Source organism: Lissotriton helveticus, chromosome 6, assembly GCF_964261635.1.
Source record: "Lissotriton helveticus chromosome 6, aLisHel1.1, whole genome shotgun sequence".
NCBI classification, from domain to species: domain Eukaryota; kingdom Metazoa; phylum Chordata; class Amphibia; order Caudata; family Salamandridae; genus Lissotriton; species Lissotriton helveticus.
In genome coordinates this window covers 614,713,578-614,736,774 of record NC_136067.1, presented here as the reverse complement: position 1 = coordinate 614,736,774, position 23,197 = coordinate 614,713,578, and the positions used below count along the sequence as shown (strand labels likewise).

The window sequence follows — 23,197 nt, the reverse complement described above, 5'->3', positions numbered from 1 at the left end:
AAAAAAAAAATTGTGTGCCTACTCAACACAAACTTAGACGGATCCCAATTTCTGTGAGAGATAAAGTAAAGTCTTCATTGAATGAAATGCTACAGAGCGGTGTCATAGAACCAGTGGAAGCGTCATCGTGGGTTTTTCCGGTGGTTATCACAAAGAAATCGGATGGCAAATTGAGGTTCTGTGTAGACTTACGGTCACTGAACAAATGTGTTGTGGCAGGTATCTTCCCACTACCTAATATAAATGAACTTCTGTCCACTCTACAAGGTGCTAGGTACTTCTCAAAGTTAGATCTCAAGAGTGCCTATCACCAGATCAGACTGCATGAGGCATCGAAGCATCTCACTGCTCTTATTACAACAGAGGGCACCTTTCATTGTACGAGTCTTCCTTTCGGCCTTATTTCGGCCGCAAGTGTTTTTCAAAGAATGGTCACTGAACTTTTCACTGGTATCAAAAAAGCAGTATATTTTCAAGACGACATTCTTGTTTTTGGAGATTCTGTTGACGATCATAATGCTGTATTAGAGAATGTTCTCACCAGAATCTCCGATGCTGGTCTGACTCTTCGTAAGGACAAATGTTCCTTCTTGGTAGAAAAAATAGAGTACCTCGGTCATGAGTTATCTATTTCAGGAATCAAACCAAATATCTAGTAGAGGCCATTCGCTCAGCCCCATGTCCATCTGATAAAGATTAACTCAGATCTTTCATGGGATTGATAGAATATTATTCAAACTTTATCAAGAATTTCTCTGATAAAACTGCTCATTTACGACTGCTGTTACAAAAAGGGGCGAAATGTTTGTGGGGAATGATCAAAATTCTTGTTTTGAATGTATTAAAAGGGAAATCTGTGAGGCAAATGTTTTAACTCATTTTGACACAAAACACACTCCAATCCTTATGGTTGATGCCAGTGCCACTGGTATGGGTGCTGTTTTGTTGCAAAAATACAGCGATGGAAAAATAACAATTGCCTTTGCTTCGCGAACACTTACCTCATCAGAACTAAATTATTCCGTCATAGAAAAAGAAGCACTCGCTGCAACTTGGGGAGTTTAGTACTTCCACACCTATCGTTGGGGAACAAAATTGTTATTAAAAACGGATCACAAACTGTTGATTCGTATACTTTCTCCTGGTGGTGCTAAAAAAACTTCGCCAAGGTTAGCAAGATTAGCTTCAAAACTTCAGGATTATCAGTTTGAGATTTCACATGTGCAAGGGTGGCGCAATGTCAAAGCGGATTGTCTCTCGAGACTATCAGTCAGGTGGGAAGACCTTGAAGACAAATCTTTCATTATGGAAGATGACAAAGAGTCTGTTGCTTCTATTAGGGATGTTCTTGAGGTTAGAGAGTTTACTTTTACTTGTGAAGAATGGTCTGATGGCATGGCTAATTATCAGGTGCTTAAAGAATTTATACTCCTCCTCAAATTGGGTAAAACAAGGGAGAGTTGTGTTCACATTTGTGCGTCCTTTCTTGAAAATTTTAGATGAATTATCTATTTGTGGAGATAATGTCTTATGCGAGGTGACAAATTTGTCCCGCCCACTAGTTTGAGACACAACATTATTAATATTGCCCATGAAGGACATTTAGGCCAAACCTTGACTCATCGCAGAATAAAAGCTAACTTTTGATGGCCGGGTTGAAAATTGCTGTGGGGTCATGTCCTAGTCATCTCACTTATCCTGAAAAACCTTGGCATAGCATCTCTTTAGATTTCATTGGATCTATGGAAGAACTTCCACTAAACCAACGCTTTGCAATTGTATGTATTGATTTGTTTTCAAAATGGCTTACTAAACCAACGCTTTGCAATTGTATGTATTGATTTGTTTTCAAAATGGCTTACTGTAAGTTTCCTGAAAGATATCACTACTGATACCAATATATCTATCTTGAAAAATCTCTTTAATGAAGAGAGTTATCCCAGTATACTAGTCACGGATAACGGTACACAATTAATCTCTCATAACATGCGTTCCCTTTTATAAAGTTCAGGTGTCAAACATCACCGCACATCTCTTTACAACCCACAAAGTAATGGTTTGTGTGAGAGAATGAACAGGCTTGTCAAGGGTATAATTCAAATGTCCTGCTCTATGGGAAATTTTGATCAGAAAATAGTTTCTGATATAATATGGTCTTATCGTACTACTGTACATGGTGATAGTGAAAAATCACCTTTTGAAATTATGCGTGGAAGAACTACTGGTACCAAGCTTACTCCTTGTTGGATTACAGAGTGGGTTTCTCAGGGTGGTCTTAACAATTATACCCCCTCAAAAACGTACAATGATTACAGCACTTCTTCAAAGCATATTTCAAATGGAGATCTAGTTAAGATTAAATCTGGAAGAATTTCAAAAGGACTGTCTAAGTTCAAAGGTCCATTTTGTGTAAAAGAAGTTTTTCCTGATTACATAGTTTTAACTAATGGTGAAAAGTGGAATCTCCGTTGCGTGGCTTTATATCAAAAGAAATCTGTTGTTCCCAATAATGTCACTCATTCTTTTTCTTCTAACAGTGGGAGTAGTGGCTACATGTATACCACTTCTGAAGAACCAAATTCTTCTTTGAATCCTTTCAGTAGACAGAGTTGGTGGCAGCGATGCTTCTGATTCTGTCCAGGTACAAGCCAGTCACAATGCTCCTGTGCCCATTGAATCTAGGATTCAGAGATGTCGCAGACCACCAGCTTATTTGAATGACTATTGCAGTTAACTATTTTTCTTTTTAATATTACTTCAACCTTTCACTGTATGACTTTTTACATGAGGTATTGTTTCTTTTCCCTAAAGGAGGAAGGTATGTTGTAAATACGTTTTATCTCTTCTGTGTCTATTGTTAAGAATGCTTGCATGCATTCTGTATTCTTTGCGGAGGATTCTAGTTATGCCAGTTGAAGAATAGATCAGCTGGTGTGGGGACCTCTATTGCTGTACTCTCCTAATAAACCTACTGCATTCATCATACATCGTGTGGAGTTTATCTACAACAGATACCAAATAAAACTCTATGCTTGAGGCTCAGAAATGGAAAATTAATAAGAACAGATCTGGCTCTGCTACACATCCAATCCTGCTATTGTCCAGAGCTCAACATAGGAAAGGCTGCTGCAATACACAAACAAATTGAACCTCAGCCCTTTGGGATTATACTTTACCTGTACTATTTTATTGAAAACAGTGGAGTGTTTGCTTTTTTTTGTTTTGAAAATAAGAACATGTGCTTACTGATGGAAGTTCCCGAAAATCTGTGGATTCGGGAATCGCTGCAAAGTGTAACTCAGCTTTGGGCAACATCATTGAGGTGGAATATGACCCTTTAGTACACATCTTGTAGTGTTACAGATGATAGAAAGCTTGAACATTCAGGAGGAAAATTTAACTGCATCCCAAACTCAAAGTATGCTGGAGAGATATGTAGCCAACAACATCAGTACATTTAATGATGCCCCAAATAGTGTCCTGCTAAGTGAAAAGGCTGCGAGAGCTGTGATGAGGGTAACTACAGCAGCCATAACAAACAATAAGAGCATCAAAGTAGCTACTAGAATCATTTCCTCAGTAAATATGGATATAAATGTAAAAAGGCAGTAATATACCTTGGTGTCTTCCTTGTGTGGGAAAATAGCCCTGCTCCATTGACATAACACGTTAAGGCAGAGGTGAAATCTTGGTTCCACATGCCCTTCACATTATACGGCCAATCTGGCATCTTCAAGATGGTATCCCTTCCCCGTCTCCTATACCAATTGCAGCAGAACCACCCACATCAGATTCCTGCCACCTAGTTTTGACAAATCAACGCACTCCTGGGCCAATTCCTATGGGGATGGGGAGAGCGCCGTCTGAACTGCCCTACAAACTTGTTTTCAGTCCACTTAGTATGGTGGCATTGCAGCAGCGGGCATTCAATCCTATTATGCAGAATCTCATCTGCAACAGGGACGATCATGCATATGCAGTGAACAGTGGGCAATGGGCGACACCTCTATCCAGACATACTTATATAGTGAGGTGGAGTCTCGGGCCTTGCCACGTGCGACAGGAGTGGTGTTCGGGGTCTGGAGACAATCGCTGACCCATAAGGGGTGGGGTGACTCAACACGAGAAACCTCTTAGTGGCATAACAGTCTCCTCCCTTAGATGGCCACCTTGCCTGGGTTCCGAAGCTTGGACAATATCAGCATATCCTCATTGGGGGGTGGTCATGCACAGGCAGACTTTTAAATCCTTCCAGGAACGTTAAAGCAAATTCACTAAGTCACCCAACCAATTTTACACATTTTTACAAATATCTACAATTCCGCCATGTCCTGGCGCCCATTAACCCCTTCCATGCTCATGACGAGCTCAGCTCGTCATGCAGTACACTGCTCGTGTGCTCATGACGAGCTGAGCTCGTCATGAACAAAGGGATTCAATGAGTCCCAGCACTGAGGGAGGATTGCTGTAGCATTGATGTGGATAAGAAGTTGGAGGAGCTTCCGGAGTTCAATCCACTGGAAGGTAAATAACTCATGGGAGAATTGGGATATCACAAATTACTAAGATATATCAGACACTAATTACCAACCCTACCACATTAGATGCTCTCCATGCGAACTGGCAGCGACACATCGGTCTAATTGAGGACAATTGGACAGAGGCCCTAGAATCCCCGTGAGGCGTGGCCATCTCCTCATGAATATGCCTCATTCAATTCAAATATCTACATTGTGCATACTTTACAAAACATAGGCTCTGGAGGGCTGGCCTGGCGGCCTTCCCCACATGCCTGCGATGTGGCAACAATGAGGGTACCTTCCTTCACAAGATATGGTCCTGTCAGGGGGTTAAATTATACCTATCCGAGATTTTGGCCTGGAATGTTAACGAAATAGATTTTTCTACATGCAGACGAAAATGAAGGCAACAGGTACAAACACTTGTTTTGGGCCTTAACCTGGCAAAACAGATGTAACCAAGCTGGGGAAGAATACGTCACCTCCTCTGCTAGGCATTTGGAAACAAGGCATGGACTTTTGCATGGTTCTGAAACTACCAATATTCATAGCCTTAGGGTGACCACAAAAATATCACAAGATATGGCAGCAGTGGGCCGAATACTGTGGTATTCTGCTGGAACCCCTGGCCTCCATGGCATCACATCCAGGAGATGAACCAGAGAAGGATACTGCCCAACTACACTTCTATATGATCTACATGTGTCAGAAGACATCGGAGTGCAGAGGGTGGCTCCAGGAAGACATTGCACACTTAGTTGTTTTGGTGGCTAATATTCTGTTCCAGAGTCATACTAATGTAGACAATAATGCCATATTCATATCCATCAATATGTATATGTATGGATCAGGCCCCACGAGCTGTATATGGCTGAAAATACAAATACAATCTGTTTTGAAAAAGAAAAAAAAGGGCAACACTAAAAACACATTCCACAGCATGAAATGCTAAATGAACAGCATGGGACTACCAAATACACTTAGTAATGCAAAAAAAAATAAACGGAAAAGCGCATGCCTGCAAAAGCAAACACTACTTCCACTAAGATGCGGACGTCCAAGGTTACATTTTGGAGAAAATCATTTTGCATTGGTCAGAAGAAAAACCACCCCAAGAAAGCATGCAAGAAAACAGTTTATCATATACAAATCTTTGGTTTAAGAAGACATGACGTTAATAAATATACAAATGTTTTGCAAAACCATTTCCATAATGGGATACGATGGTGGCTTAGGAAAAAAAGAAGTTCATAGAAAAGAGTACATGATAATCCAGCTATTTATGTCTAAAAAAACAAGCATTGGCATAGCCAATAGGTCTCGCCTTTGGGATCTTATAAGCGATTAGCCATGCAACAGTTGATGCTGTTGCACCAAGATATTGTGCTGCATAAGTAAATACTTATAAGGTTCCTAAAGCGGGACCTATTGGCTATGGCAATGCTTGTTTGTAGATTGGATGGAGGATTTTTATGGAGACCGTAGTGGAAGAATTGACAGAGTATTTTGCTCCATAAGTCTGGGTCATGCTCGCAGATTGAAGCTGGCACCCCGTTTGGGCCCGGCACCCAATTTCCCCTCATTTTCTTCATTTGCACCGCAATAGTGGCCTGGGCGAAGGCAAGAGCTGGAATGTCAGTTTTGTTGTTTATACACAGCAGAACTGATTTGTTGCTGTGATTTAATGATCCAATAATGATCCATTATGAGCAAACCCAGTATTGTTGTGGGCCCTTATTGCCAGCAGCACAGGTGGGGCAGTGCTCTAACTGATTTATCAGGGCCCACAGGGATTTGTTGTTTTTTGATTTGCAGGCTTGTACAATTTCAAACCAGTCTTGCTCTTTCCTTGCACACTATGCCTCCCAAATAGCTTTCTTATATTCCTTCCTGGTCTCTATAAATGTAGGAGAGGGAGTTCGGGGTGTGTGCAAATGTTACGTTGCCTTTGCTGCTTTCAGGGCCCGCCTCTGTTGCTTGAGAGCGCTATTGTGTAATCTGTTGGTTGCCAGACGTTGGTGGAGCAGACGTTGTCATTTGTTTGTTACAAATTAAATTCAAGCAATCAAATAAAACGGGACTCTGCGCTTTAGCTTTCAAGAAGGATCATTATGCCACCCTGCTATCAGAAATCGATAGGAAGCACCTCTTTCTTGGTACAGGCTGCCAGCTACGTCTCAAAGTATCTATCAGCATTTACAGCGCAAAAAAGAGGAGATGTCATAACTATTTCTAAGGTAACTACACCATCCTATAATCGTGAGAAAGAACATGGAACAATCACTCCTTCAAGTACAATTTACAGTTCACAGATATGAAACCGTTCAATCAGCATAGCCTTCTCATGTTGGCAAACGCTCTTTTTATCTCCAGATAAGTTAGGAATCGCTGAACTTTATCTAGCCTAGGTATTACATAGTAATGTAAATACATAACCTTTCTGGCCCTCACTAACAGTATAAGACTGAGGGTCCATGCAGCCAACTGTAGTTCAAATAATTATGATAATTCATAAGAAGCTGCCTGATAATTTCCATATACTTGCTGGCCCTCTTATACTCACATAAGGCAGAAAACCTAGCCAGGTCATGTCTATCTCCCAGTATTGTAATCCACGGTCACAAACCAGCCACCATCAACTGAACAGGCATGGAATAACTGCAAAGATCTGCCACACATCATATTAAATCAGAGAACTCTAATTTAGGCCACCACTGCAGGACACTGCTAACTACTTTGTATTACGGATACTTAACATCTCACAACGAAAATCATGTAAGGGATGCTTGTGAAGTTCATCCCAGCAGATTTCTTAGCCACTACTTCCTCCAAAATATACCTGCTAAAGGGCATAAACAAACAAAAGTCTCAAAATAGACAACCGTGAAATCAGCGAAGTGGACTGAGATCATATTGAATGCCATAAAGGGACCTGCAGAGCTGATCAAAGCTGACAGCCTATGGAAAAACCATAAATTGCTCCTATTTTTCAAACTTCTTCATCATCACACAGCCAAGAATTGTATAACATAACACAATAACCGCACCTCGGCTGTCATCACACATGACATGAAAAAAGGTGTGTGATGACAACCAAAACTTTCAACCACACACACGTAGAAAGTGTGACGTGCTCATACAGGGGTAGTAGGAGCACGGGCACGCCCAGGTGCGAGGACATGGCCATGGTGTGGCTAATAGGACTCTTACTGACAAAATTCTACTACTAGATTCGCTGCAGAGGGTCGTGATCTGCAGTTTCCACCCGCAGGGGACCATGAAAATGACAGGACACTTCACTGATAAAGTAATGGAGCGCACTTGGCACAGCAGACTACAAGTCAAAATTGGAAAATGCTACTTACCAGTATGCATCTGTTCTTGGCATGTAGGGCTGCTGACATTCATATCTTAGCATAGATCGCCGCCTAGTGTTGGGTCCGGATGTTTGCACCTTGTTGTCTTGGAAGAGTCTTCGAAGTATCACGAGATAGGTGACTCCTCCCCTGGACTAAAGTGCGCATGGGTATCTTCTCCATCTTGAGATTGTTTTTCGCCAATGTGGCAAAGATGGAGTATAGGAAAGTAAGAGATGACCATGTAAATGTATGTAAAAAGATAATGCTGCAGCTGTGACAGGCACCGGGGAGGAGGGTGGGCGATATGAATGTCAGCAGCCCTACATGCCAAGAACAGATGCAGACTGGTAAGTAGCATTTCCATTCGAGGCATGTGGGCTGCTGAATTCATATCTTAGCATAGACTGTATAGCAGTTTCTGCTCTAGCGGTGGTCGCCTGTATCAGCTGCAGTGGTTTGAAAAAGAGTTTTAAGTACAGCCTGGCCTACAGCAGCTTGTTGCTTAGCTTGCACGTCAACACAGTAGTGTTTAGTGAAAGTGTTTATGGTAGACCATGTAGCTGCCCTACATATATCTTCCAAGGGAATGTTTCCTAGGAAAGCCATGGATGCCCACATTTTGCGCATTGAGTGGGCTTTTGGGGGAATTGTTAAAGTGCGCTTTGCCTTTTGATAGCATATTTGAATGCATATAACTATCCATCTGGCTATTCCTGTCTTGGAAATGGGATTGCCCTTATGTTGTGGTGAAAAAGCAACAAATAGTTGCTTTGTCTTTATAAATGATTTTGTTCTGTCAATGTACTATAGCAGAGGACTCTTAACGTCTAGTGTGTGTAGAGCTCTTTCAGCCACGGACTGCAGGTTTTGAAAGAAAACTGCCAATTCTATGGACTGATTGATGTGGAAAGTGGAGATAACTTTTGGCATAAATTTAGGGTTTGTACGAAGAACTACCTTATTGTGGTGCATTTGCATGAAAGGTTCCTGAATGGTTAGTGCCTGTAGCTCACTCACTCGCCTGAGGGAGGTAATGGCAATTAAAAATGCCACCTTCCATGTTAAGAACTGTAGTTCACATGAATTAAGTGGTCCGAAGGGGGGTCCCATGAGTCTGGTAAGTACTATGTTTAAGTTCCAGGCTGGAGAAGGTGGATGCCTTGGAGGGATAATTCTTTTAAGTCCTTCCATAAAAGCTTTGCTAGGTGGTATTCTGAATAGGGACACAGGTTGTCTGTTATGAAGATATGCTGCTACAGCAGCAAGGTGTAGCCTTATGGATGAGTATGCTAGATTACATCTTTGAAGATGTAGCAGGTAACATTTTACATTTTGGATGGAGGCATCTAATGGATTGATTTGGTTATTATTACAATAAATTACAAATCTTTTCCATTTAGCGGCGTAGCATGCTCTGGTAGTGGGACGCCTTGCTTCCTTGATACTGTTCATGCAGTCTGGAGGCAAGTTAAGATATACGAACTCTAAGACCTCAGGAGCCAGATCGCTAGGTTCATCTGATTGGGATCTGGGTGCCTGATTTCTCCATGAATTGTGGCGAAAGATGCAGTCTTTGGTGAGGAACTACTTCGAGTTCTAGGAGCGTTGTGTACCATGGCTGTCTTGCCCATGTGGGAGCAACCAGGATCATTGTGAGTGACTGTTGCCTTAGTTTGCGTGCCACTAATGGAATCAGTGGGGTTGGTGGAAAAGTGTACGCAAATCTGCCTGACCAGTTCATCCAGATCGCATTCCCTTGTGACAGCGGGTGTGGTAACCTGCCGGCAAAGGACGGGCATTTTGAGTTTTCGTTTGTGGCAAACAGATCTATCTTTGGATGTCCCCACTTTTGAAAGAATGGTTGGAGAACTCGAGGGTGAATCTCCCATTCGTGTATTTGTGGACTGTGTCGACTTAGTAGATCTGCTATCTGTTTGTCTATTCCTGGGAGGTGCTCTGCCAAGAGGTAAATGTTTTGTGGAATTGCCCACTTCCATATGCTCTGTGCTAGGTGAGATAGCTGCAGAGAGTGTGTCCCTCCTTGTTTTTGGATGTAGTACATGGCGGTCATGTTGTCCGTCCGGATTAACACAGCCTTGTTGCACAAGTATTTCTGAAAGGCTTTCATTGCGAGAAATACTGCTAGTACCTCTAAGTGGTTTATATGTAGTGTCTTTTGTTTGACTGTCCAGAGACCTTGGACTGTGTATTGAAGGAGATGGGCTCCCCAACCTGTCAGTGATGCGTCCGCTGTTAATACTACTTGTGGAACTGGCTCTTGGAACAGTCACCCCTTGGAAAGGTTTTGTGGGTTCCATCACTGCAGAGAGTTGTAAGTGCGACTGTATACCAACACTAGGTCTTTTAGTTGTCCTTGAGCTTGGCTCCACTGCCGTGCTAGGAATTCCTGTAAGGGACACATTTGAAGCCGAGCATGAGGGACGATGAATATGCAGGAGGCAATCATGCCTATAAGCTGCATGAACACTCGAGCTGGCAGGGAGTGTTGTGGCAGAAATCTTTGAGCGAGAGGCTGTATGTTTGCTATCCTGGCTGGATTTGGATATGCCTTCGCCACTGAGGTATCTATAGTTGCTCCCAGATATTGTTGTATGTGGGAGGGTTGCAGATGTGATTTGGGGTAATTTATGGAAAATCCTAAGCTGTGTAGTAGCTGGATTGTCTGCGAGGTATCGCTGGCACACTGTGCGTATGAGTTGGCTTTTATGAGCCAATCGTCGAGGTAGGGGAACACATGGATGTGTTGTCTTCGGAGATGTGCTGCTACTACTGCTAGGCATTTTGTAAAAACCCTTGGTGCTGTAGTTACCCCGAAGGAGATAACTTTGAATTGATAATGGTGACCTTCTATTGTGAACCTGAGGTATCTCCTGTGAGCTGGATGTATAGGGATGTGAAAGTATGCATCTTTGAGGTCTAATGTAGCAAGGAAGTCCCCTTGCTGGAGTAGTGGGAGTACTTGTTGTAGAGTGATCATATGGAAATGCTCTGAGAGTATGTATTTGTTCAGAGGTCTAATATTGGTCTGAGGGACCAGTCTTTTTTGGGAATGAGGAAGTATAGAGAGTATACTCCTGTCCCTTGATGTTGAAATGGGACTGGCTCTATGGCACCCTTTCCCAGCATGGATAGCACCTCTTGTAACAGCGTGATGTGTTCTTTGAACATTGGACGGTGTTTGGGTGGTATGTTGGGTGGAGTAGAAGTGAGTTCCAGGCAGTAACCATACTGGATAAATTGTCTCACCCACCTGTCTGTTGTAATGGAGTTCCAGACTGGTAGGAATTGTGTTATTCTGCCTCCGACTGGTGTTAGGTGGTCTGGAGGGAGCGTGAACAATTCACTGTTTGGTGGCGGTGGAGGCTCTGGTGTTATTACCACTACGTCCTCTGCCCTTGTTATTGTTTCCTCTGTAGCCTCCTCTATTCTGGGAGTTCATGTTCGTCGTCGAAAATGTTATCCAGTTCTGGTGCCTGTCGCTGCATTTCTTGTCGGGCAGCTCTTCGGTTCCGGATAGTTTTCTTCGACCGGAACTGAGCACAAGCTGGACAGTTTTCTTCGTGGTGCTCCAGAGATAGGCACCTGTTGTATACTGTATGCTTATCGCTATGTGGAAACTTGGCTCGACATTGTGGGAATCTTTTGAACAGGGTCCTTTCCATCAGCAGGAGGCCCACGTGGCGTCGTAAAGGCCCAACGGCCCGCGTCGAATACCAGAGATCGATGGAAAGGGTTGTCGAGCCGAGGGATACCGAGCGGAAACAATACCGGCGCAAGTATATGTTTCTTGGAGTTCGTAAGTTGGAAAACTTCGTTCCGAAGTTGGAGTTGTCGAAGTGCATCCGAACCCAATGTCGGAGAAAAACAATCTGAAGATGGAGAAGATGCCCATGCGCACTGTAGTCCAGGGGAGGGGTCACCTATCTCGTGATACTTCGAAGACTCTTCCAAGACAACAAGGTGCAAACATCCGGACCTACCACTAGGCGGCGATCTATGCTAAGAATTCAGCAGCCCACATGCCTCGAACACTACGGTTTCTGCTAACACAATGGTAAATGCCAAACAGACTGACTCATCCAATTCCACTGGCCTTAAAGACACCTATGACTAGCTTTGCTCCAATTCCATCTCTTTCCGAATTTGATTTCATACTCCTGCTTTACCTGCCTTCCAGAGATTGACTGATATTTGTGACTGACTATACCCGCAACCTTACTGGACTTAGTCATCAACCCCAGGAGACACTTGATTAATTTTTCGCTGTCTGTTTCTCTCTTTCAGTATTAGGGACAGTCTGATAGGTCACTGACTTTAACCCAATCCTAGAAGTCAGGCAGAAGCACTAGCTTGCATGCCATTTCCCCATTCAGTGCATCAATGTAGTACCAGAGCGGATTCCAACCAGACGGTGGAAGGAGAGTTTTGTGTCCAACTCTCTTGACACCAGCACAAGCCATATTTCCTACCAACATCCACACTAGCCAAGAATTTGTGTCAAAGAGTGTCACATTGGCATCGCTGGTCTTACGGTCCGCACCAGGATGAAGGCGCTGGCGACCAGCAGCTGGCACTTGGCGACTTGTCCCCACTGCTTCTCTGCCATGTTCTCGCTGCAGCACCCGGTGACAGCGAGTGCCACTCCCTCTCTGCACTGCCTCCTGGCAGATAGAGGAGGTCCACCGTGGCACTGTGGTTAGCAGTGCACTGTGTGGGTGTCCACCTTCCTGCTAGATAAATAGGGTAGTGTAAGTGAAAGAAACGTGCGACGGGTGTTTCAGAAACGTAAGTAGACAACAGAGCTACCTTTATCTTGTGTGGGTTACCAAGGAAAGCAAGCTGTCAGGAACAATCAAGGAAGCAAACCGCGCTGGTCCTGCCTCGAAAAAGGCTCACGAGAGGTACTGCAGTGTCTACAAGCACCTCACTGTGAAGGCGGCTGTACAGCACCGTGGAACTATCAACCCAACGTACTCAATTAAAGATACTGTTGAACTGCGCCATCCCCAGATGCCAAATTTGCTGTGGCAGCAAAAGAGAAAGCAGCTGCAGTGTCCCACGAGAGGTGCGCGTGCAGCCAAGTGGCGGCAAAAGTGAAAGCAGCTGCAGCGTTCCACGAGCGGTGCGTGCGCGCACTTGTGAAATCTGCCACAACAGATAGCACACTGCGCGCCGCTGCTCGTAACCGCAAGCCGAGCGATTCCAAGAGTTCGTTTTCCTAGGGCAGCGCATGCGCGCTGCGCATGCGCGCTGCGCTAGGCTCAACCGAAAAGAGCAGCTTGACTCCATCTGAATGGAAGATTGCAAAGGAATACTTTGTAAAAGAAAATAAAAACAGGGTACAATAATTTCACTTGTTGGCAAAAAAGACTGAGGTGGATTGTTTGCCATCAAAAATTCTAAATTCAAAAATAAATAACATTTTTGGGAATGTGCTTGTTGGTCAAATAAAACCGCTAACAATAAAATCTTGATGGAATTCACGCCTCCGCTGTTTGCTTGAAGACACTGTGGTAGATTTGTTTTTTTGTTTTTTACATTGGAGAAAAATTAAAAGACACTGTATATAATATGGCATCCTAATGAATTTCCTAAAATGCTTATCAAAACGTTATGAATCGGCTGGTTGAGGTGAACCTCAAATTGGTCCTGCAATCAGACAAATTCATCCCAGGAAAATTAGAGCTACTAATATTTATTTGATGGAAGCCCTTGATTATGGAAAGGTATCAGAAGCCCCCTTGGAAGTTAATTACATTGGATAGAGAGGTATTTTGACCTGGTGACCAGGACATTTGTCATGGGGGACTAAGAGTCCTGAATCTATTCATTCAGGTCATTAAGTTAATACCTTAAGCGAGTCTTGAGCATCACGTTTTTTCGGCGAGTTCATGTGGAATAGAGAGGGAAGGGAGACCTCCCCAAAAGGATATCAAGTACCTCAACTTCTGTTAACTATATTTATTGAACCTTTTACAAGATACTGGTTAGTAGTCCTGGTATTAAAGGGGTTTATAAATGCAGATAAACGGCTGGTCCTCTTGAGCAAAAATGTCCAGCTTGTATAAGTCAATTGAAGTGCTCTGCAATATTTTTTAAGTATACAGCTAAAACTGACGTTTCCTGATCTATGCACTAGGGATGACCCAACACAATACACAGAAAATGGTGGTGGAGGGGGCGACGACGACACTAAACCAATTTTCATCAGGTATGAATTTTCTAGAAATTCTGGGAATATAATAATGCACATTGACTTTTTCTGGCAAAAATACATTCATTCTCGTTTGGCCAAAATGTATTTTAGTAGACCATCAATATAGATCATGTGTCTATACTACTAAATTCCTTTCAGTACGACAATTTGCTATCTGTCTTAACCTGGAAAAAAATATTTCAAAGTCTTCTTCAATTGTCAGTCACTGTTTGCGGGATGCTTCGATTTTACCCATTGTGAATATTTTGATAGTATTCCTTATAATACTTCAATCATAACCCGGAAAGCTAGGCAATACAAGCCTTAATTATGTCTGTAATTACAAAAATAATATGTATAATATATGGGAATCCAAAACAGCTATTAGCGATATCTGGTCACGTCAGACTGGAACAAAGTCACTAATTTAGGCCGACCGGGATAGGCGCACGGGTTGGCTACAAGGACTAGTTTGGCCCGCTGAACAAAGTACCCTAAATCCTGACTGAGGAGCGTTGAGTGGATGCGCTTTGAAAATATGTTGCACAGCAGAGGCAATTCCGGGGAGGGATGAGGCTGCAGTGCAAAGTCCTGATGTGCTGACGTTGAGGATCCAGTCGCTGAGGTTTGCAATGCGAAGGCCAGGGTCGAGGATGGAAAGCGCAGTTGTCGACAAGGGATGAGAGGATCTTGCGCCAGGAAAAGTGGTGCGCAGTTGCGTTTCCGAAGGCAATGAGTCTATGCAACGATGCAGCTGTGAGGAATGTTTTTTGAGATGGGTCCAATCCATGCAGCGATTCGTTGGTTCTGCTCAAAGATGCACTGGCCAGTCGAGGAGATGTGCGGATTTGGTTTAGTGTTGCTGATGCTACATCCTTAGAATGTTTCGGAAGATTTTCAAATCATTCCCAATGCTCCACGACACATGGTAACCCAAGGCCCTCATCATCAGCACTCTACTATGGCACCGCACTCTACGTCGGCATCTCCAACCAACTCATGTAAAGACTCCAGACCATCCAAAATACTGCTGTCAGACTCATCCTAGACAGCCCCAGAAGTTCGCACATCACTCCCTACCTCAAAGAACTACACTGCCTACCCATCCACAAGCGATGCAGATTCAAGCAGCTCACTCATGCCTAAAAAGCCCTTCACAACACAAGACCGGCATACCTCAATGACCGACTCCAACTCTACCAACCCTCCAGACAACTACGCCCCACTTCACTCTCCCTCACACAGATCCCCCGCATCCACATAAGCAAGACCGAAGGATGCACTTTCTGCTTCATCGTCACCAAAAACTGTAAAGATCTCCCTGTACTCATCAGAACTGCCACGCTACTCAACTTCCACAAGAAACAAAAGACCTGGCTGTTCATCTAGAAGCACTGTTGAGCCTCTTCTCCTGCTCCAGCGCCCAGATATCTTAACGAGTGATAAGCTGTGCTATACAAATCTACTTAACAGAACAGATTACCATATCCAATTGATTAACTAATTACTGTCATGAGTTGAATCATAATGGGCTATATAATCTTTGGGAACAGAGACCATAAGTCTGGAGTCCTGACCAAGAGGAAAATGGAAAACTTCTTGAGATGGCCATTGATACAAATCAGGAAGCATAGTGAAGCACCTCTCAAAAAGCACACTAACCCTGTCATCTCATGAGTGACTCTTGGACACTATTGAGAGCAAAGGAAGCATTCCAGGCTTTAGATCTCTATTTACTGTAAGGACCAGATCATGAGTAAATAGATTGGCCTCCAAAGCAAGACTACTTAAAGCATTTCCTAGCTACAACATTGGAAACGTACTTCTATAGAGAGTGAACTGAGTTCCCATTGCCCTTCCATTTATTTTTATAGAAATTATTTGTCCTTCCTTGTACTTTATCCTTTTTTCACCCCTACCATGCCCTCTATGCCTTAAGTAAGCATTCATTTATAATCTCCCCCTCAATCTTTCGCTTGAATAAGCACCTTTCTTTTATATTAGCCTATCAGAACATACCAAATATGCTTTTAACCACATTTAAATCGCACCAATGTAATCATGGACTATGCAGAGGGAATGATTTACATAGTACGACTCACTCACTTGTTTAACCCTTCTCTTGAAAGCACAGACTGCTTACACACACCATTTAAGCGAATGAAAGATTGGTTAATTTGAGAAGCCTCTGGGTCAACAGAACAAATCCAAATAAGTAGGTTAGTGCTCAATTTGACTGTCTGGACTAATATATTTTCAGACTTAAATAACTACATATAAGGGTAGAATTCTGGGTGCACAGAATTGGGAATCCACAATCTCATGTAGCCTGTTTAGAGAACCAAGAAGAAACGAATGGTTAATGTATCTGTTGCCCTTCTGATTCAGAGTCGAAGAAGCAATTAACCATTATTGGCAGTTTGTTTCCGATCAGGTTGAATAGCAACAGATTAAGATACAGCTGTCCATCAACGTCTGTTGAGAAGGAAGCAGAGCCACCTTCTAACCACTGACAGAATGCAAAGCGTATGCACTCTTCTTAATGAGAACACCTAGGATAGCTCTAAATATAAAAGTATCAATAAATAAAGAACGGTCACTGAGGTCTTTGTGTGGTCTGATAAAATAATAGAGTAGGGTTTTCCAAAGTCTGTCCTGGAGGGCCGGATCAATGCCAGATTTTTAGCATATCCATATTTAGATAAATGTAGTTATCTTAAAAATCTGAAAAAAGTCAATACTTACTGGAAGCATGATCAACCCACATTGAAACTAGATCTCCATCAAAAACAGACAAAGATGTTTTACAGTATTTGCAAATTAGCAGGATAGAGTGGGAAGGTGTGGTAAAATTAGGAGTTCCTAAGCAGCAGGACACACATAGTATAGGGCCCATAAATAAATTGACATACTTACCATAAAAACAGTGACATCACCACGATCGGTCGTAACACTGTATAGACTAACTGGTAAGAATAGACATAATTATCTTATCAATAGTTAGTGTTCACAAGGTAGGCAGCAAATGCCATAAAGGTATGGTTTTCCACCAAATTAAACAGAATTAACTGAAGCGTTCACCAACAACAGTAATGGAGAATTACCATTTCACATGCTTCCAGTCAACTAAATAACTTTTACTCTTTAAAAATAAAAACACACACCAAAGTGTGTCAGTCTACGCTGCACAGGATCAGCTTAAAATACAATAAACAATATACACCATACTGTTTGCTATAGTAATAAAATCACCCTTACTCTCTCTCTGCATCCCCTTCACTGTCTTCTGACTGTGCAAAGCTCCAATTATTTGTAAAACCGCCATCTTTCTTGGCCTGAGTTTTAGTCAAAGCTGGAATGAAAATAGATTCATGTAAATCTTCTGATCAAAAGAACACGCTAAAAAAATAGTGACAATGTAAAGTCTGAAGGTTCAGTAGTTTTGCCCAGGTTATTACAGGGGAATGCCAGACTTAACTTGTTTAAGTACTAACTTACCTGTAGGACCACAACTGGAGTTTTAATATAAATATTTTGAAAGCTCTTTCTAAATGGTTTCCTATAGGACATCACAGGAAAGACATTCACAGCTTAAAATTACTTTGGAGGTGTTTTTCGGGGGGTTGGAAATAGCTCTGTTTGTTTGAGCTGGAAAGGTGGACTAGTCTCATCTTAGAGAGGCTTCAGAGGGTCCCACTAGCAAGCCTATACACCGCTGAAGATAGCAAGTAATACTAATTCCTGAAACAGTGAGGAACCAAAGGTGGGAGCACTGGCAGTGAGAAATATCTCATCCTGTCTGTTAAGGGAGAAAGAGCATGGACTCCCACTGGGCGCAGGAAGAGCCACAAGAAGGGAAGGCCCTGCTGCAGCCAATGGTGATGTAGAAAGGCAAGAGGATGCCAAGGGGTCAGCTCTTTGCTAGGGGAGACCTTCCACACTGAAAGAGTATAAGGGCCAGTAATGTGGTGGTGTTGGGGAGTGGTAGGGGGGATTCAGTGATATAAGTGGAGCGCATAGATGTCCAGACCCAGAGCGGTGGTAATAGAGCCTGATGAAACGTAGATGCCACTGTGGTTTCCTAGGACAGAGGGTGATGGGTGGCGCTGAAGGAGAAACCTAACTAACCCCTTGTACAAAACAGACTAAATCTGGAGTGCAATGGAGATAGAGAAGCAGCACTAGAACAAAAGTGCGGGCTGCAGGAATTGTGACGCAAGTGACACGCCACCAGGTAGAAACAAGACATGGCCTGGTGAGGTGAGAGGGTACTCAGGAAGTTAATCGGCTGCTCGCCAATTCGGAAGGGCCAATCCTGGCAGGCCTAAGATACCCTGAACAGTTTAAATCTGAGCAAATACTAACTTCAAGAAAAAGTTATAGTACCTTTGTAAAAGAACATGATAAAGCATGGGAGTGGGTGCCTTTGGTATGTGCTGACTGAAGCAGGCATTAGTAATGCTGATACACCAAGAACACACAAATTGCTGAGCACTGATTGCATAGTAGAAAGGTGGACCAACCCATTGTCTGTGTTGGTGATTAGACCAATTTGTATGTAATGAGTGTGGACACCTTTAGAGGGAAAACTCCATCCGTGTGTGGTGACATATCACAAAAGCTGAGCAAGACCTGCACCCCAAAAAGGAGAAAAGAGCCAATTGATCCTAACAAAATAGATATTGCCCCTTGGTTCGGCCTCCCTTTCCTGAAGGGGTGGGGTATTTGACTGGACCACGGGCCTTAATTGAGGCCACCCCCACGGAGCAGAATCTGGGCATGGTAGCAGTATTGAAAGGGACAAAGAATGTCAGGGAAGTTATTGGACAGTGGAGTGGGCCTGTTCAGCCTCGTCGTAAATTTACCTATCGAAATTTGGCCTTAGGGTGGAGAGTATTTAACCACAGGCACATGGCAAGGGTATCCCTTTCTCCTGGGGATTCAGCTGGGCTGGAAACAGATGCTTGCCCTAAGGGAAAGGTACAGTTACGCCGGAAGTGGGGGGTCCTAAAGCTGGGGCTGGAAGTAGGTGCTTACACAGAATGTCAGTGAATGGTTGCATCCAAGGTGATATGTGACCTGGGTAGACTGGTCAGAAATGGTGGTTGAAGGATTGCTTACAAGCTGGAAAACTGCATAATAACCTGCGGCCTCAATTGTTCCTTAAATGTGAAATTGGTGTGGTATGAGTTTATGGGGTCCGGGAGGGGGACGGGGGGGTTGACAACTAAGCCGAAATCCTAAATGCTGATGAACTTCCTGGAGTAGGTAAAAGGCTGGTAAAAGGATTGCTTACAAGCTGGAAAACTGCATCTCCAAAAGGAACATAAAGGACATCAGAGCTCCAGAACTTTGCTGGACTCTAAAACGGCCATGATGATTATTAAGGGCAATCTGATGACTATAAGAACAAGCATTGGCATAGCCAATAGGTCTCGCTTTTGGGACCTTCTAAGTATTTAGTTATGCAGCACAATATTCTTGGTGCAACAACAACAGTTGCATGGCTAATCACTTATATGGTCCCAAGGGCGAGACCTATTGGCTATGCCAATGCATGTTTTTATTAGCTCATGCAATGAAACACCGCATGTTGCAGGGCTTCTCCAAGCAGAGCAGGAAATTGACAGTCTGGCTATGATTTCAAAACTGATGAGTTAAGGTAAATGTCACTTGACTGTCAGACAACACTTTGAACGAAGTTCCTGGCCTGGTCGCTGAGCTCTCTCGTGCAGTTCCGCAAAATTCCATGCTTGCAGATGCTTGGATCGGCTCTGGCTCGGCTCTCCCAATAAATCTGTTCACTCCCCCAGCTCTATAGAGAAGTACAGAGGGGGCGGGAGGTGTGCGTGAGAGTTGACAGGGTAATATCAGGCGGAAAGTGTGCAAAAGACAAAGTTAGGCTGGAGGCAAAGGACTGCACAGAAACAAGGCAGTGATATCTAGGAGGGCAGGTAAAAGTAGACCGAATGAGAGCAGCAAGTTAGATGACAGGAAAAGTCACTACAGAAGAGGAATGAGGTCACAAGACTGCACAGGGTAGGAAAGAGAGAGTTCACCAAACAACAGTAGAGCATGTGTGAGAGTAAAGAGACACAGCAGGAAAAGTTGGACAACTGGATTCCCAAAGGCAAACCAGTGAGGCAGGGTGGTGCAGTGGGGGAAACAAATGGAGGTAGGGTGAGTAAACGAAATGGTGGAAGATAAGCATGACTGGGATGGTAACGTTCATAGAGGCTGCCGTAGAGTGGGGGGTGGGGGGCGGGGTGAGGGATTGGAATGGGGACGTCCGATAAGTGAAATATGAGACACGAGCGTTAAAAACGTAACTTGAGATAACAGGAGATCCCAGAGACAAGTAAGGGAACGTGGGGTGGAAAGAACAAGAAGAAAGCAAGGCGGAGCAAATTTCAACAAAAACGTTTACTATATGAAAGTATCCTATTTCTCTTTTTTGATGGAGAATTGAACTCAAAAAAATAAAGCAGGCCGATAAAATATCTTTAGAACAGAGGCGACGAGCACTCTACAATGTTGCACTTTAACCACTGTTAAATAAGCAGTGAACTGGAGTAAAACTGCAGTGTTGCGCACCGGCAAGCTAATGTGAAACTGAAGGCGAGAGGTCTCACGTCGAAGAGAAGACTGGTGTGGCCTTCCTGACTGTTACACACGTTCCTGTGAGAACAACAAGCATTCGGAAATAGGGAAGCTCTCTCATCACCGCTTGGGGCGAAGCACCTAAAGCAAAGCGCAAATAAGACTGACCTCGTTAATGTTAATGAGAATGGAAATACAGAGCATTCAATAGATCATTAATACTTTTACAAAACGGTATATATAAAATACTATTAGTATAATAGGCGAGCGATGCGAGCGGCAAAAGTGAAAGTGATCACGCGCGCACCGTGACGAGAAGAAAGCCAGATGGCGCCTCCGCTCGTGCCGGTGCGCGTAACCGCACGCTCCATGCCACCGAAAAAGCTTTGGTTGGACTTTCAAAAGTCCACTCGCTAAATGTCTTGCCAGCACAACACATGCGCTGGCTCAGGCGAGACCTAAAAATGGTGGACAAGGTAAAAAACAGCTGAGGAAAGCATGGAAATGCTGCAACAAGAGGTGAACACACTGAAAACGACAGTGACCGCATAGCTCAACCCTACAAGTGCTGGAAGGAAGGGCTGAAGAAGCAGAGCGGTGCGCCAAATGAAATAACCTCCAAATCCTTGACTTTCTCAAACAAACTGAGGGACAATCTGCCAAACTTATTCTGGAGAACATGATATTGAATTATCTAAAACTAAAGGTTTTTTAAATAGAGAAAGGGTGCACAGGGCACGGAGACAACCTCCCACAACACTTGCTGGGGTGCGGATTATCTGAGTGTTCAATTATTGGGATAGTGATAATATTCTGCAACCCACCAGAAGGAAGGAATGCTTTGCTATAAAAATCAAACATTGAAATATTCCTAAATTATACGAGGAAAGTGCAATATTTACAGAATTGGTCCTTAGAATTAAAGCAGAACATTAAGGCAATGGATATGCAGTACAGATGAATGTATGCAGCAAACCTTAGTGTCAATCCAGGGTTGCAAGTCATTTTTCTTCATAACCCCTCAAAGAGCGTGGGAGTGGCTCGAGATGTGGGATAAGGCTCCCGCTGGAAGGTGCAAATCTGGTTCCTGCTGAGACATGGGGAGGACCTATGGCTAAGCATTTGTACAAGGAGTGCAATGGCATCAAGGGCACAGACCACTGCCAGAAACAGGTGCCGGGCAGTGGTACAAAGAAATGGAATGTGGATGATTATCTCTGTGCTCAACGATGAGCCTAGTACTGCAGACATGCAGGAAACAAATGACGACACCACTAGTTGAGAAGTAACTTGAGTGGACACCAGAGGGATAGGGGAAGTAAAGCAAATGGAGCATTGTGAACATAGGGATATGAAACACTGCCACTCTATAGGCAGCTGGGTGGTCTATTTCACAGCCTAGAGTGACCTTTCCCAGTTAAATGGGGGTCATAAGAGTTTGTAGCATGAAGGGGATGAAAAACCGAAGTAGACAGGAGGGACTGTTTGAATTACTCAAAGGAAGGGAGAGCATTTGTGAATGTTTGTTTTAATCTAGTTTTCTCACGTCGGATAACAGGATTTTACTGGTTGGGTTGCTAAAGGCGAGACCTGGGACCAGGCGAAAACCTAGGTGCAATGCAAGTCTGTGGGTAGTTGTCCTGTTTGAAATGTTGTTAATGATAGGTTTTGATATCTACAATAGCATGGGAGAAGGTAAAGTTTGAGCACTACAATAATTGGCTAGTCTGTAGCCACAGTGGTAGCGGATGCACATGGGAGATAACTTTGAAGGTTGGAGGGATGAAACCTTGTCAATTCAGAAAATACGGGTGTACAGAAACTGGGCAAGGAGGTTTACCGGTTGAAGACATTAAGATGGGAGGTGCAAGGAAAATATTAACCTGGAAAATAACAGGTTTCAAAGCTTACACCAAGAGGTTTAGACCGAGCCACTGGGAATATGCGGCAAGAAAGGGCCAAATTATGTGGCAGGATTGAGTAAATTATGCAGCATGAAAAGGCTAATTATGCAGCGTAGTGCAGCACATTTACTGACGGTATTTATTATTTTTCAATTTTTACACTTGTAAACACCATTTGACCATTTTTTGTAACACTTTAGTACTGGTTTAACACCCTGATATAGCAATAAGCAACAGAAAATTTGACCAGTCAACCTTTGCAAAGGGCCCTACTGAGTGGCAACATTTCACTGCGTTTTTGAAGTGAAGTAGTGTGGCTCACTGGTTAGAGGCGGCAGACCCGAGAGCAGAGGACGGCCCGGGACCAGGGTTCGATTCCCGGCGCGGCAGGTTTCTGGACCAGGGTCAGCGGACTCGATAATTCTCTCGCCTCGGTGCCCACTCTGATCAGCGTTCACACTCGGCAACTCTGGGCATTAGCTTGCCTCATCTTCACTAACGGCCCCACCAGACCGCCGGGGATGCCTGGTCTCACCCTGGAGATACCCATTAAGGGACCATCTCTCAGGGAAGCCAGGAAGGGTTTCGCAGCGGTCG

The 23,197-nt window shown here is 43.6% G+C and overlaps 1 protein-coding gene across 1 annotated transcript in view; it reads right to left on the bottom strand.

Annotated features, from left to right (window-relative positions):
* SENP6 (SUMO specific peptidase 6) overlaps positions 1 to 23,197 on the bottom strand; it is a 744,657-nt gene that overhangs the window by 671,804 nt on the left and 49,656 nt on the right. The window contains exon 2 of the mRNA XM_078648082.1: positions 17,355 to 17,448. Within this exon, the coding sequence (XP_078504208.1) occupies positions 17,355 to 17,448 (94 nt within the window). The remainder of the gene's footprint in view (positions 1 to 17,354; positions 17,449 to 23,197) is intronic.